The sequence below is a fragment of the Equus quagga genome, chromosome 1, assembly GCF_021613505.1.
Source record: "Equus quagga isolate Etosha38 chromosome 1, UCLA_HA_Equagga_1.0, whole genome shotgun sequence".
NCBI classification, from domain to species: Eukaryota; Metazoa; Chordata; class Mammalia; order Perissodactyla; family Equidae; genus Equus; species Equus quagga.
Window position 1 is genome coordinate 78674355 of NC_060267.1, and position 15465 is coordinate 78689819.

Sequence of the window (15465 nt, forward strand, 5' to 3'; positions counted from 1 at the left end):
TTCTCTCTGTTGGGTCCAGTCCTCATATCCAACCGTGTTGCTACATCTTTACTTGAATGTTTCCAAGCACCTCAGATAAAACATATCCAAAACTAAACTCAGGATCTTCCACTTTAATCAGGTCCACTTCCCAGAGAACATCCCTATCTGTGCACACATTGTCCTCGACCTTCATTCTCCTTCACCTTCCATATCTCATCCAATACCAGGTCCAGTTGATTTTTATCTTCGCAGTGATATTACATGATCTGAACCAATCTTGCCCCATCTCTGCAAAATGGGGAAGTTGAGCGAGATGGTCTCTGAGCATGTCCTTGTTCTGACATTATATGATGACTCAGTAGTGATCATCTTTCTTCACCCACTTTCCTCTTCTTGCTCTCTTACTCAGCTCACTTAGATCCTCTTACATTCTCTGGCTCCAATCACAGCCTGAGCCCAGGAGCCCTTGGAGGAGCTTAAGTTTACTGAGACAATACAGGACCCAGCAAAAGCAGCCTCTGGTGTGAATCTTATCTTTATTTTTGCTAATCTCATCCTTTCTGACTACTCATCTCCCTTGGGAAAAAGAAAAGAAAGCAAAAACTATCATAATACCTCTTGGGTAAAAGGAATGGAATGGGCAAGGTGATATACCACATTAACTAAAAGAACAATTTCACTTGACCTTGAGAATGTTTAAGGGCCTAGGGCTCCATTCTACCTATAGAATACTGGAAATCCTAAGGCCAGTTTCACTGACACTTGCACTATCCATACACGAATGAAGAGTAATGAACAAGAGGACAGGTCCCAGCTCTGCCTCCAACGCGCTGCAGGACCTGGAATCAGCCCCTTCCACTCTCCAGGGTTCAATCCTCTCATCTACACAACGAAGGGGTGGTACTGGGTGATTTACATGGGCTCTGGCAGCTCAAAGGTTTGCGGGACTTTGTTACAAACCATGCAGAGAACAAGAGAGGGATCCAGGGATTCTCCTTTGCAGCTTTCCTAGAAAATCTTGCATCTTCCCCACGAAAGGAAGAATACAACTAACAACAGCTGAAATTTATTGAGCACCCATTATGTGCCAGATACTAACGCCCAGAGTTAAGAGATAAACCAAGAAAGAAAAAAAGAGTTGAGCATTTTATCCTGTGTCACATGGCTAACAGATGATATAACTGAGATTTTAAACTTCACACCAACTAACTCCAAGCCTGTGTTAGACACTACACTCTCCATCTCTTGAGACATTCTTGTTGTGTTGTGCCTCTGTTCACACATCGCCTCGTTCGTGCTACACACGTTCCCTAAGTACCTTCTCTGTACATGGAACTGTACTAAACACAAGGAAGATTAAGAGAAGATCCATCAAGAAGCTCAGAGATTGGCTAAGGAAACAAGGAACCTGGAGGAGAAGGTTTAGAAAAGTTACCCTTCTTTCCAAAGCGCCACTCTGATCACATTTATGATCCTCCTCAAAAGGCTTCCAAGGTTCCCCTTTGCCTACAGGAAGAAGTCCAAACAGCTTAGCTTGTTTTCTAAACTCTCTGTGATCTGGCTCGTTTCTCATCTCCTCTCACTCACATTCATTCAACGATATTTACTAGGTATTATCCATGTGCCAGACACCGTACAGAGTATTGGAATGCAGTGCTGAGTGACAACAACTTAGGCCCTGCTCTCCAGGAGTTTACAGATATTAATCAAATTATCACGTTAATATAGAATTAGACGTTCCCTTAATCTTTCAGTGATCCAGCCTCACCAGATGCAGGGTCTCCCATCCCATCAGATGTTCCCAGCCCAGTAAGCCTACAGTGATACAGTTCTCCTTGGACTCATTTGATGATCAGTTGATTTTTTAGTAAAGTGTTTTGTTCTACTATTCACACACTTCCAAAGAGAGATTTTTTTGGTGCCATAAATAAAATTTTATTTTATTTCAAAATAGCTTCTCAACAATAGGTTAAAACTTCTTGCTGTGCACTACCATAGAATGTCATGCTTCCCGCCACAGGAGTCACTGTGCTTAAAGTCAACTGCTTATTGTCTATCTCCCCAGTCAACTCTAAATTTCAAGAAGGCAGAGTTCTTGACTATTCATGTTCACCAATGAATTCCCAGAACTTAGCCCAGTACTTGGCACACTCTTGACATTCAGAACATGCATTGGTTACATTGACTCATCCTTAATGATCCTTAAAACCTTAATTCAAAAAGAGACTGTGGCAGATGTAGAATATTACCCTTTTTTTTCCAGATGGGGAAACAGAGCCTGAAAGGAGAAGCGACTTTCCAAAGGCTGCAGAGAAAGTTGGTAGCTTAACTGAAGTCAGAACCAAAGAGTCTGATGTCCAGAATTCCTGTTATACCACGCCCGTTCATAAACCTCCAGTCTGAAATGGCTAGGAAGATAGGGGCTCAGGAGAGAGAGAGTGCATAACTGGAGGCAGACACCATCTCCCCAGCCTCTGCTATACCTGCGTTTATCTCAGAGAGAGTCATTGAGTGGCTGTTTCAGAGCTGCAGGAGCCCATCTGCATGGAAGAAACCCTACCCTGCCCCCAAACAAGGCCTCTGACTGAGAAAAAGATCTAATCATTCCCTCTAACCCAAACTCTCTAAACGCTATTTCCTATTATGTCTCCATAACCAGCTTTAACCCACCCGCATCTCGAGATTAGATCTGTGAGCTCACAAAGGCTCAATCACTCAATTAAGAGGAGGGAAAATTTTATCCTTTCCAAACAAAGTGAAATGTGACATAACCCAGTTGCTAGGATTATGTCTCACTCAGGAAGAAGGAGAGGAGCAGGGAGAGAATGGGTGGGTCATTCATTACAGGAAATTTTCCAAGGAAATGTGAGTGACGTGGCCCTCTAAATTTCAATGATCCAGTCCCCAAAACACTGCTGAAGGCAAGGTCCTGGGTTTAGGAGAGCCATGAGGGTGATGATGGCTCCTCTCCCCTTGCCCTGAATCCGTAGGTAATCTCGAGGTGCATGCCAATTCCTCCCTGGATGACTGGCCTGGTATCAATGAAGAGCTTTATACCCAGGACCCAGAGAATCCTAGAAGACAGTACCCAGTCTCCAAAACCTACTTGACTAGGCCAATGCAGAGTATGGGAAAATTCCTCTTAATGAATAATCTTTTTCCTTCTCTGGGCCTTAATTTGCACATCCTTAAAATGGAAGCTGATAGGAAGCTGACTTGCAAAACATCTAAAGTTCCTTCCAACATGTAAGGTCGATGGTGCAGTAACTGAAAGACAGTTTGGTATACCAAAAAGGACAGGGACTCTGACAGACATTGGTCAAATCCCATTTTTGCACTGGACAAGTGATTCCATCTGACAGAGCACCAGTTTTCTCTCCTTTAAAAAGGACATAACAATTTGTAGCTCATGGAATTGCTGTAAGGATTTGAGAAAGTTATTTGATGTCCCTAGCACAGTGTCTAGCATAAAGATATATGAGGTAAATGGCAGTGATCACTCTGAGAAGATCTTTGGACTTTGGCTAATTAATGACTGATTTCAAGAATGAGACCTTTATAGATAAAATCTTGACAGAAACTTTTTCTTTATAAAGGAGCCATGTTCTCAAGTTAAAGATTCTGCTAATTTATCAGCAATGCTTGTCTACTAGAAGCCACCAATTAATAGCTGGTAAAACCTGCTTTTCTAAAATCAACTGGCCATGTTAAAAAGCCATACAGAAAATCCAGATCTCAGGCCAGCTTTGGAGGAACTATTCTTTCCACATGGAGAGTAATTAAGAGAGACCTTGGTATGGATTCAAGTTTAGATAATCTAGGAAAACTTCCACTGGGGATTGATCCATGTAATTAATTTTGGGCCACCCACATCACCATCACCAGGTTTCAGTTTTCCCATTCATATAGTAGGGATGATGATAGAAGCATTTAGGAGATGCTCAAAGGATTGACTGTGATAACTCCAAGTCCTTGTAGGGGAGCTGGTTGGCAGTAAGAGCAGAAGTCCTCAGTACTCCTGAACTTCTTACTAGCTAGAAGTCCTTGGTTAAATCATTTTCCTTCTCTGAGTCTCCATTTTCATATGAGTCCAAGGATACTCCACATTATGGGACTATTGTAAGCAATTGATGAGGCAGCATATGAAAAGGGTTTTATGAAGTAGAAAGCATTACACAAAGGCAGGAGATGCTCATTTCTATGCCAAGACCCTTTTAGAGAAGCATTCTAGCATCTCCCTCTTATTCTTGCAGTCTTAAAGTGATTGTACTTCCATGTAGACAAGAACCTGAAGGTCTCATTTCCATCTCTGCCCTGTGAAAAGGATAGGAGTATTTTTTCTTGTCATTTAGAGCGACCTGAGGGGAAATTGGCCAGACTGTTGTCCTAGGTCCAGAGTCTTACTACAAAACTGAAACTCCACCCAGAAACCTGAGTCAACTGAAGAATGAGGCACTGGACATAAACCGTGCCAAAAATATCCACCCTCTGCTTTCCAGGATCCCAAATAACACTGGTCATTGAAAACCCATCCCTCTAATCCAGAGGGAAAATTCAGCTCTGCTTAAGATGAATTTAATGCCCAGTATTAGTGTTAAAACCCAAAAAGGCCCTTCCAAAGCTGTGACCTTCTGTTCAAAGACTTGCTTTTGTCTGGTTGTATCTTGTAAAACACTTCAGCAGCAAATTTAGGACTTATAAAATAGGGCCAATGACAACCTTGGGAACTGAAAGTCTCTGTTTATTCATCGAGTAGAGACAGTGGGGGCACTGGCAACAGATGAAATGGTGTCTACGCCAGGGTTTCTGGAGCAAAGATATCTCAGAACCAAGAATTGTAATGGTTTGCTGGAGTGGGAATCAGGAAAGACTTCATGGAGAAGGTAGAGCTAATTATAATTGCAGTAAACTTTGGATCAACAATGGGTTAAAACTGGATACCACTTGACCTGAGATGTTACTTAGCATGTCAGAATATTAGCGTCTTCATCAATAAACTGGGATGATCCACTTCCCACTTCATTATCACTGTTGAATATTTTATGCCAAAAGGCTCAATAAATGGTAGGTTTCTTTGACATCTCACAGTGATTTTTTTTAATTGAGGAGTATCATTTACATACAAGAAAATGCAAAGATCTTAAGCACATAGTTTATACCTCAATGTTTTTGCAAAATGACTGGGTTCTCCATGTTTACATGGGTGGCTAACTCATGTCATAGAGACTTAGGCAAGATAAATAAAGGAGAAGAGATTATCCCTAAAGGACTTAGGAAACACAGACCTATAAGAGAACTTACACATGAATTGGTATAAGAACTTTCTTTTTCATTCAGGGGGAAAACTAGGGTCTAGAGAATTGATTTGAGGAGGTGACTATAGGGGAAGGTCATATAATTCTACAGTGATTAAAATGATCCCAGTAATTAGCAAATATCCACTCAGTGTTTAATATGTCCCAGAACGATAACTCTCCCCACTAAATGCTGCATCATCAACCATATTGAAAGGGTTACAGCCACAAGGAGCCTTGTAACCATAAGTCAACATACCAGTTACATTAAGAAAGACAAGAGGAATGAAAGAATGCTGAAGGGAGGAACAGATTGCAGTCAAAGATGTATTACTTCTAAAAGTGCCAAGCGTGTTGAATATATAGTTAACAGAAACTCAATAAATAATTGTTGAATGGGTAGAATGAATGAATGAATGAATGATATATAGACAACTGCATTAACTTAGACTACAAACACTTCTTTTAATGTTTGGAATATTTGCTCTCTTAGCTCCACAAGCACACATTGCTGAAAAATCCAGGGTCTCTCTTGAAGCTAACCTCCCTTTGGGTTGTAAAATAATTTTAGAGGTTTTCTAAGTCAAGGCTTCCCTTGCCTTGTGGAGAGAGAAGGGAGAATAACATCAGGTCTCCATGGGTCTTCCTTCCTTTTTTGCCTATAATTCCTACCACTGCCACATGATGTCACTTTGGAAAACAGGAGTTCTATACGGTTCTGTGCCAGATCACGGTGGAAGAGGCGCCATTAGAAAGCTGCCTTACATGGACCACAGTGATTCTCCAAGGGAGGACAATCCCACTCCCTCATCCACAACAGGCTTAGGCTTGGGCTCCCTAGTTTGCAACTCTTTAGATTATGTCTCACTCCTCATTCACAGGTCATGCCTACTGTGCCAAGGTGGCTGTGCATAGTGTGGCTTTGAGCCTGATACACCAATCTGACTTCTTCCTCCTTCCTGTTGAGTTCCTCTACATGAAGGGCCAATCGTAACCTACCTGAGAGGTTCTATGCTTCACAAGGGAAGGCAATCAGGATCTTCCACCCATTTGTTTCCAGCTGCTTCTTGATTTAAACTCAAATTTTCATAGGTGCTCCCCTTGAGCTCTATATACCAAATGTCATTGAGAGGGTAGCCTTTTCTAGGCCACAAAATGTCCCCATTAAATCCTTCCTCCAGAGTAACCAATGGTTACATACTGGCCTTACCTTCATATATCTAAGAGAGGCTATTCACGAGAACTTTCTTGGACAAGAAAGCTCAGCTTCAAGCTAACTTGTTGTCTCTAGATATAAAAACTGCTACCAGCTTTTTAAATGGCAGCTTCCTTCAAGAACAAGAGAAATAATAATAATAATAACTAAATAAACAACTCTATCTAATAATATGAATGAATCGCACAATATGGTAAGCAAAAGAACCCAGACACAAGAGAATGCATATTGTATGATTTTTTTTTTTACATATAGCTTGAAAACATGCAAAATTAATCTATATTAATAGAACTCAGGATAGTGATCTATCCTTGAGGAAGGGGCTATGCCTGAATGGGAGGACAAGGTGGGCTTCTGGGAGCCTGGCAATGTTCTGTTTCTTGATCTGGGTACTGGTCACTGGGCTGTGTTCACTTTGTGAAAATTCACCAAGATGTACACTTATGATTAGCGTACTTTTGTGTATGACTGTTACATTTCCATATGTGGGGGACTGGAATTGGCCACCCCAAGATATGTCTCTTTGGCATGAGGATTATTTTGGGCTGGTTACTTTTAAAAACTCCAGAATTGAGAGAAACTCTAAGATGTAGAAGTTACCCTTTGTTAAGAGATAGTTACATCTGTAAAGGAAATCTCCATCTGTAAAGGTGTCCTCCTCTCTGTACCAGGAAGAAGAGGGGATGACCTTATCTCTAGCAACTCTCATCAATGCAGAAGGCAAGGACTTAAATCTGCATAATAATCTTACTCTTATTTACTGTGCTTTTCTGGTAATCCCCCATAACTGACTCCCCCCCCTCCCCCACGTCTAACATCCTCCTTTGTCTTTAGCTGAGGGTGGAATTTAAGGGGAGAGCTTCCGCCATTTTGGCAAGTTGCTCAGTTTGCCTGAGCCTCTCCCATGTATACATGTTATAAAGCTTTGTTTAATCTTCTCCTGTTATTCTGTCTCGTGAATTTAATTCGTTGTCTGGCCAGAAGGACTCAGAGCAGGTAGAAGAAATGTTTTCCTTCCCTACACATAGAAATTTCAAAAAATGAAGGTAGTCTGCCAAAAATGAACGAAAGAAGAGAATGTAGTATATGCATTTAATACTCCAGAGGCTTGAAATCATAAAACCTTAAAGATAGAGAAGGCTCAGAGGTGATCAGTTTCAACCACTACATTTCAGAGACAGGGAAAAGGAGGCCCATACAGGAGAGTCCCAACATCACACAGGGACTCAAGGTCAGATCAAGTCTCTTGCAAATCAGCCATTCACATCACTTTCCTTCTTCAGATGATAGAGGGGAGATGTGGGTGAAGTCTAACGATAAACCATGCATTGGGATATCAAGTTATAAAATTTTTCAAATGCTGATTAATATCTGCCTTGTGAATGGCCTCAGCAGCTGAGACAAGGCAGATGTGGCCACACAAATGTGTTGCCCATGACACATGAGTTGGAAGACTGAGGCAGAAGCAGCTCTAAAGAAACAAAAAGAGAGCTTGTCTGCCCGGAATGCATTGAGAATGAGGATTCCAAAGAGGTCATCCAGGGAGAAGCTGTGCCTGAACCCAGAGAAGGCTGGGTACATTTACTGACATTCCAAACATCTGTGCTTTTGCAGGGGAGATAAAAGGGAAACTGCTTCCCTGCCTCGAGGCATGATATATGGGCTTCCGAGGCACTGGGTGTGGGCCGCTGTTGAAGGCACGATGCAGCGTTTGATGGATGAAGGCTGAGGAAACTCACTGGGCCACACGTTAATAAAAATTATCAAACTGCCCTGGTTGGTGGAACAGAATGCTAATGCCATTCTCCATGTGGACGTCAAAGGCAAAGACTGTCTGGAGGAAACTAATCTCTTTGTGTCTTTACCTTGATCCCACTTGTCCAAATTAGTCTCTGTTCTGTTGCCAAGATCCTATGTAAGCCAAGACTGGCAGGGCTCATTCTACATTACACCTACCCATGATACCTCACCTGCACCTAGTCATTCTTGCTCAAGAATGAGAAGGTGTATTCTAACCACAACTTAGGCCCATAAACACCTTCCATCACTCTCCATAGCCCAGAGAATAGAGTCCAAATATCTTAGCCTGGTCTTTAAGACAATCTTCCTCTTGACCAAAAACTCCAGTCTCTCCCGTGCCATGTTCCTCAAGGCACCTTTCTTTTCTATCTTCATGGGTTTTTTTGATTTATTCTCTTTCTTCTGTCCGAATTTCGTCTTACTCATTTCTACTATTAAAACTCTTCTCATCCTTCCAGGCTGATGTCACAGGCCACTTTCTTCACAAAGGCCTCCTTGATAACCAGTTCCCCAATCCAAACTAATCTTTCTTCCATTCTAAGTTTTTGTACCTATTTAGTTATATTTCATTTTTACTACATTTATGTTATCACGTAGTTGTCTATTTTTTATTTTTCTTTCCCCAGATTAAGTGCTTCCAAAAAGAAGGGATAGTATTTATCATGTTCTCCATCGATTTCCAAGAACACAGCAATATGCTAAGCCTGTGTAGTTTTTCAATATACTCATTTTCTGAACGATTAGTTAAGAGAATCCTCAGGGTCACTGCACATCCCTAGTCTCTGATTTCAGCCTCAATTGCAGTGGATGGTTCCAGTGTGAGCTCAGACTCACCTTGTGCTGCTCCAATAACTTCCACCTTGAGCACATGCCAGGTGTGTCTTTTTGCTTTCTGCTCTGAGGCCTTCCCTGATGCTATGGGAGCTCTCAGCTCAACTGGGCAAGCACAGCCCAGAAGTGTAAGGAACAGCAATCTTCAAACACCACAGGTAGGGAGCCACCCCAGACACATTCCAGATTTGCATCCTCAGATAACAATTCTTGGAGGCATTTGTCTCCCTCTCGAGATGACAGTGAAATCAAGCCCCCATTATCTCAATAATAACCTTCTGAACACACCCCTGTATTGGCTTTCTCTCCTTCTGGTGTCACCAACCAAGCTCCCTCACAACTGTTGCCTATGAGTACCTACCAAGTAAACTACATGTTTCCAATCCTTTCTCAGGCTCTGTTTTTAGTTTAATCAAAATGAAAAACAAAACAAAACAAAAAACAGAACGAACGTATGTCCTCTACTATGAATTATAGTTAGGTAATTCAACTCACTGTCTCTAGCATTTCCCCAGTGCCTGGAACCAACTCTGGCACACAGCAGATAGTCCATAATTGTTTGTCAGCTAGAAATGAATTTAAAAAAATATGAGCCACCAGTATCAACTTAGAGCGTAGAGAAAAGCCCCACTTATAAACTACATAATCATTGAGACAGTTGTCCATGTAGCTAATTCTAGGTGAGAAACATTAGGGGAATCCAGTCTCACATTTGATTTTCCTCTGTCACTTTAAGTTCAGCCAGTTGTGCGTACTCATTGAATCTCAGTTTCAATACCCTTTGTCTCCTTATGCTGCAGGCCCAGAACTCCCCTAAGAAGCTCAGCTGCTGCAGAATAGCCAGATCTGAACTTCCTAAGGTGTGATTCATCATGCACATGATGACAGCGCATCTGTACCCAATGCATGAAACATGGAGACTTGTAGTCCCTGGCCCAGGATATGACCCAAGTGGCTCAGAGCTTAAGTTTCCCCATTATTTCTGCCTTGAAAACAATGCCCAGCCCCCTCCTCCACACTCCCAATCAAAAACACATCCCCCGAAAGTTTATAACTTTTTCATTATATACTTCTCTCCTTCCTTTCATTAAAAGGTTTTTTTAATTATTCCTCTTTCAAAGATTCCTTAGAAGGTATCAAGAGTAGGGATAAAGAGCATGGACTTCTGAGTGAGAAAGAATTGGGTTCAAACCCTACCACTGTCATTTAATAATGATATGCTCCTAGCAAGCGACTCTCTCCCTCTGAAGCTTAGTTTTCCCATCTGTGAAGTAAAATAATAATAGCTACTTTTCAGAATAATTCTGATGATTAAATATTATACAGAAGCACCTGGTATATAAATGCTCAATAAATGCTGGTTCTCTTCCCTTTCTCTTTAATTAGCTTGCACTTTCTATAATGTTTACGAAGTTCCTGGTATGGCATAGGTGCTTAGCAAATGCATCTCCTCTTGTTTCATTCTTGCTGTGACTCTCTCTGTATTGGATATCTTTCTGCTTCTTCACTTGTTGTTTGACTGCCTGGTTTCATGACCTCTGAAAACAGCATAATTTGTATTTTTGGTAGTAGGGACGTAGCATAGAATGAGACAGTTGAGGTCCTCAATCTTATAGAGCTTACATTCAAGAGCAAGATAGCCAAAAATAAATAGGCAAAAGCATAAATAAATGAGATTATTTCATAGAATGATAAGTGATGTGATGGGCAGTAATACGAGGGGATGTGACAAGGAGTGACAGAGAAGCAAAATTATATTTGGGTGGTCAGGGAGGCTTTTAAGTGAAGATGGCAATGGAACGAAGCAATCAAATGCTATGAAGGAGCTAAGAATCTGAACAACTAGGGGCAGAAAGTTCTAGGAAGAGGGAAGTAGATGGGAAGTAACCAGCTTGGTGTGTCTGAGGATGAGAAAGAAGACTAGTGTTACCATCCTCAAATGTGTTAAGTTAGTGACCAGCTTCCTGAAAGCCAATTCAAGAAGAGAAAGAGTTTGGGTTGTATTGTTCTTTTTTGCAAATATAAAGAAAATATCTCAAGGATGGTTATATAAAGGAATTTGTTTTCTTGCCTACTAGAATATACAGCTTCCATCTTTTCTGGCCTTTGAAAATGGCTCCTTTCTAGGAGGTTATTCTCCCCAGAACTCAGAGTACCCCCCAAAGGATGATTGCTGCCCAGGGGTCTGAAACAATAAGTGAGTGAACTCAAACCCATGGGTGTTATGACCCAATCCTTTGACACTTGAATGCTCAGTATTGAGGGCAGGAATTATTCCAGGACTCTTGATATGTCATCTAGGACCTACAGAATTATATTCATGAGCTTTGAATGACCTCAGTCAAGTCACTTGAATCTTATTCTTCATCTGTATGATTGAGTGAGAGGTGAGTGGTGGGTGTGAGAGATTGAGTAGAAGTTTATCTGTGATCTCTATGGTTCCTTCAAGATTTCCTGTGTTTCTAAAGGCCCTTAGGGATCATGAAGTGAATACTACCAGGGAACTCTCAGGTGTTTAAAAGCTCTCCTGCATCACTGATGTCAGCTGTGCCTGACGCTTTTAAATTTGTCAACAGTCTCCAAAGATGAGCTGGAGAGAAAGTTGTCAATTATGTATTAAAGGACAGTTACAACAGGGCCCATAATTGTTCTCTTATAAGCCCATCTTCATTGTTGGTTTATAACCAAATTCTTTCTTTCCAGGGTACTCCACCCTCACCTTTTCCCACTGGTGTAGGTGAGGCAAGGTAATGAGTTCTCCCTGGGGGTTTGGGGTCCAGTGAACACAACTCCTTGATCTCACCTCAGATGGCTCCAGGGATGTATCCAGAATCTCTCCTTTGGGAGGTAGGACAGGATGACTCAGGGAGAGGGAAGTCAACTGCAGGAAGTTTATCAAGACTGGAAATGGAATTGGTGGACAAATCAAAGCCTGGATACTCCTAAAGGCATATGGCATGGGAACAAATGCTGGGCTGGGAGCCAGGAGATCTTGCCTATGTGCTAGCCTGAACTTATTCACCAGGAGACTGAGGGCAATTTTCCTTGACTTCTGGGATTCAGTTTCTTCATCTGAATTGAGGAGACTGTCTTAACTGACCTGTGAGGATCTTGTAAGTATGATATTTTAGGATTCTAGAAGCATAGTAGCACCAGTGGGCTACTCCCAAGCCTCAGTTTCTGCTTTTGCGAAAATGAGAATAACAACAGTAACTTTGTCATAGAATTACTGTGAGGATTAAATGAGTTTACCACTGCATCTCTACCTTGTTCATTCAGTGTACTCCTCTAGTGGTCACCCATTAGGCTCCTACCGTAAACCACACTCTGTGCTAGGAGAGGATGAACAAATGAATACAGTGATGCACTGGAGAGATACCCTCAAAGAGCTAGAAGTCTCGTGGGACACATAGTAAACATTCAAAAATGGAAGAAATTTTAACAAGACATTTCTTTTATTATTCGGTAGTCAGCTCAAACCCCCTTGCCCATGTTACAGGCAAACAATAGGCAAAAATATTCCAAGGCATGGTGAATACAAAACTTTCAAGAGAAGACGTTCGCTGTCCCTGGCCTACGTTATACTTGACATATTCAAATATCTGCAGAGGCAAAGCAGATAATACAAATTAATGTAGTGAGTGGATGTCAGACAACCTGGAAGGGGTAGAGTATGGCAAACTAGAGTTTACACGCATTCTCTAAAGTGGGCAGCAGCTACTCAACTCTCCTGTCTACTGCCACCACGTCAGAATGTGAGCCCGAGGTTTCCAGAACCTACTCTTTTTCAGCAGAAGCCAGGAATCCAGATTTTCATGTAAAAATCGTCCAGATTTCAAATGATGGCAACTTAATCAAATATTAAAAAGCACTATGTAACCACTGGGTTGCTACCTCCAGTTTAAGGCCAATTATTTCAGATAAGTAAGAGCATTGTGTATATTTCAAAGAGGATAGTAAGGACAAAGGATGAGTGATTACTGTATATCTCTCTGCACCAGGCATCTCACATACATCATGTATCATTCCATTTGTTGCTCACAACAATGTTGAGAAGTATTGATGTTTAGTTCTGATTTTCTTCGTTAATGCATTCACATATGGAGAATATGCTTTGGGAAACACTGGTATAGACAGATAAGACTCTGGCAGCAAGAGGAAAATGGATTTTAGGGGCAAGACTAGAGGAAGGAGAGCCTGGTGAGGAAGTTCTATTGGAAGTATCTAGAGTGGCCTTAGTAGAGAAGAAAACAAGGACAGAGATGAGGTCTAGTGGAGAAGTAATTAATTCAGATTTTAAAAAAGCCAATCAATAATGCCTTAGAGGGAAATTCTACTTCCCTCCCACCTCCCCATGTCCAATGGAGGAGGGAGGGACCTTACATCTGTACCCCTTTTCCTATCTTCTTTTTTTACCTTCAGGCTATCTCTTTGATGCCTCTGCTTGGTCCTATGTTAGCCATCCCTCCAGGTGGGCAACAGAAGCTGAACCTTAGTCCTACAGACTGTGGTCGCCTAGTTCACCCTGCAATGCCACACACAATCCTTTCTTAGGGCAAAGAAGTTCTGTAGAAAAGATCATTCAGCCGTTCTTCTTGATCCCTAGATCCATGGGCTTCATGCCTCTGGCTGGCATTACACTGGCAATGAGAAATGGAAAGAAATGTGGATTAAACAGCCAGGAAACCCAAATTCAATTCTTGACCCCATTCTTCTGAGAAGTTTGAACTGCAACTACCAACTTCACAAGCCTGATCTTCAACTCCCCATCTGTAAACGGAGATAATAATTCCCTCTTACTTGGAAGGATTAATTTCTGGATAAAATGAGATAATGGATTCAAAGGTCCTTCAATTCATCTTCCATAGAGGAGACAAGGTGATAAAACTTTCACTCTTTAGTATATCTTAAACCATCCGCCATAATGTTAGCCTTTCTGTAGTCTCTTCTCTTTTAATTCCATCACTCAAAACTTATACTCCAGTCACACCACTCTTTTATTCCTTAAAGCCACTCACTGCATATGCTTTTCCCTCCACCTAGAATCCTCTCCATCCTCATCCACCCCTCAACTTTCACTCATCTCACCACTTCCTGCTCACATTTCAGGTCTTACTGGGTGCCTACTATATGCCTGGCATTTTACTAGGCACTGGGGATAGAGTGAGGAAAAAGATGAATATAACTTCACCTTGGAGGAGCTAATATTTGAGTGAAAAAGGCAAATGCTAAACCTCTCTCCCTCCAAAATCTAAAAGTATTCATTATAATTGTAAGAAATGCTACCAAGGGAGTACTCAATGCTAAAAGTTCACATAATCAATAAGGGGGCCAAATATAATGTAAGGATTCAGATAAGTGGCATTTAAGCTGAGACTTGAGTATATAGATCCAAATGGGAAAGATAACTTGTGGTATCAAGAGCAGAGAGAAGACTGGGGAAGTAAGCAAGAGCAATTATTCATAATCTTGTGGGCCATATCAAAAATTTTTAAATTCAATTAGAAGAGTTACAGAAAGCTCTTAAAAAGTTTAAATCAGTAGAGTGATACTTATAAATCAGATTATCTATTCATCAAAGATTTATTGAGTGTCCATGGTATGCCAGACACTGTGCTACGCACTGGATATGGTCAAAAGTTGTATTTGGAGACTACTGGCAACCTGGGATTTAGAATTGAGAACTGAAAGGGATAAAAGGTGGCTAATATGAAGACTAATTAGAAGGTGATAGCAAGAGATGATAGGTGGCTGAGATCAGGCAATGAGAATAGAAAGAAGTAGATCTAAGAGATAATATTATATGTCAATTATATCTCAATAAAGCTGGAAAAAAGAGATTATAGACATTAAAGCAAAATAACTTGGTTATGAACTGAATATTAGGATGAACAAGAGAGAAGAATTAAGTCTTGGGGTTTTGTTCAAGGAACTGAATTTATAGTGGTATCAGTTATAGAGTGAGTAAATGAACACTTGGAGCGGGACACATTTGTGGGGAGATGGTAACAAGTTTAGTTTTAGATGCATTGAGTTTGAATTGCTTGCGAGACATCAAATTGCAAATGCTTTTGACCTAATCACTGCCCAAGCGCCCTGCCTCTTAATACCATCACCTTGGGGGTTAGTATTTTAACATGGATTTTGGGGGGACAAAAACATTCAGTTTACTGCACATGGATAGGGAAATGACTAAAGAAAAGTTGGAACTGATAGATAGACATAGAGTAGTGATACTAATGGACAGGAAATCCTGTTGAATTAAAAGACAGGCATGGTAGTAGTGGGAGATCAAAAAAACTGACAGGATAAAAGATTATGATCAGAGAGTGAGACGTTGGA

At 41.1% G+C, this 15465-nt stretch overlaps 1 protein-coding gene across 4 annotated transcripts in view; it reads right to left on the bottom strand.

Moving 5' to 3' along the window:
• Window positions 1-15465, bottom strand: part of ASTN2 (astrotactin 2) — an 826144-nt gene that overhangs the window by 120777 nt on the left and 689902 nt on the right. The window contains exon 20 of one of the 4 annotated variants that reach the window (XM_046684672.1): window positions 12603-13763. The exons of the other annotated variants lie outside the window; for them this stretch is intronic. Within the exon in view, the coding sequence (XP_046540628.1) occupies window positions 13759-13763 (5 nt within the window). The 3' untranslated portion in view covers window positions 12603-13758. Of the gene's footprint in view, window positions 1-12602; window positions 13764-15465 lie in introns of those variants that run through there. 4 annotated transcript variants of the gene reach the window in all.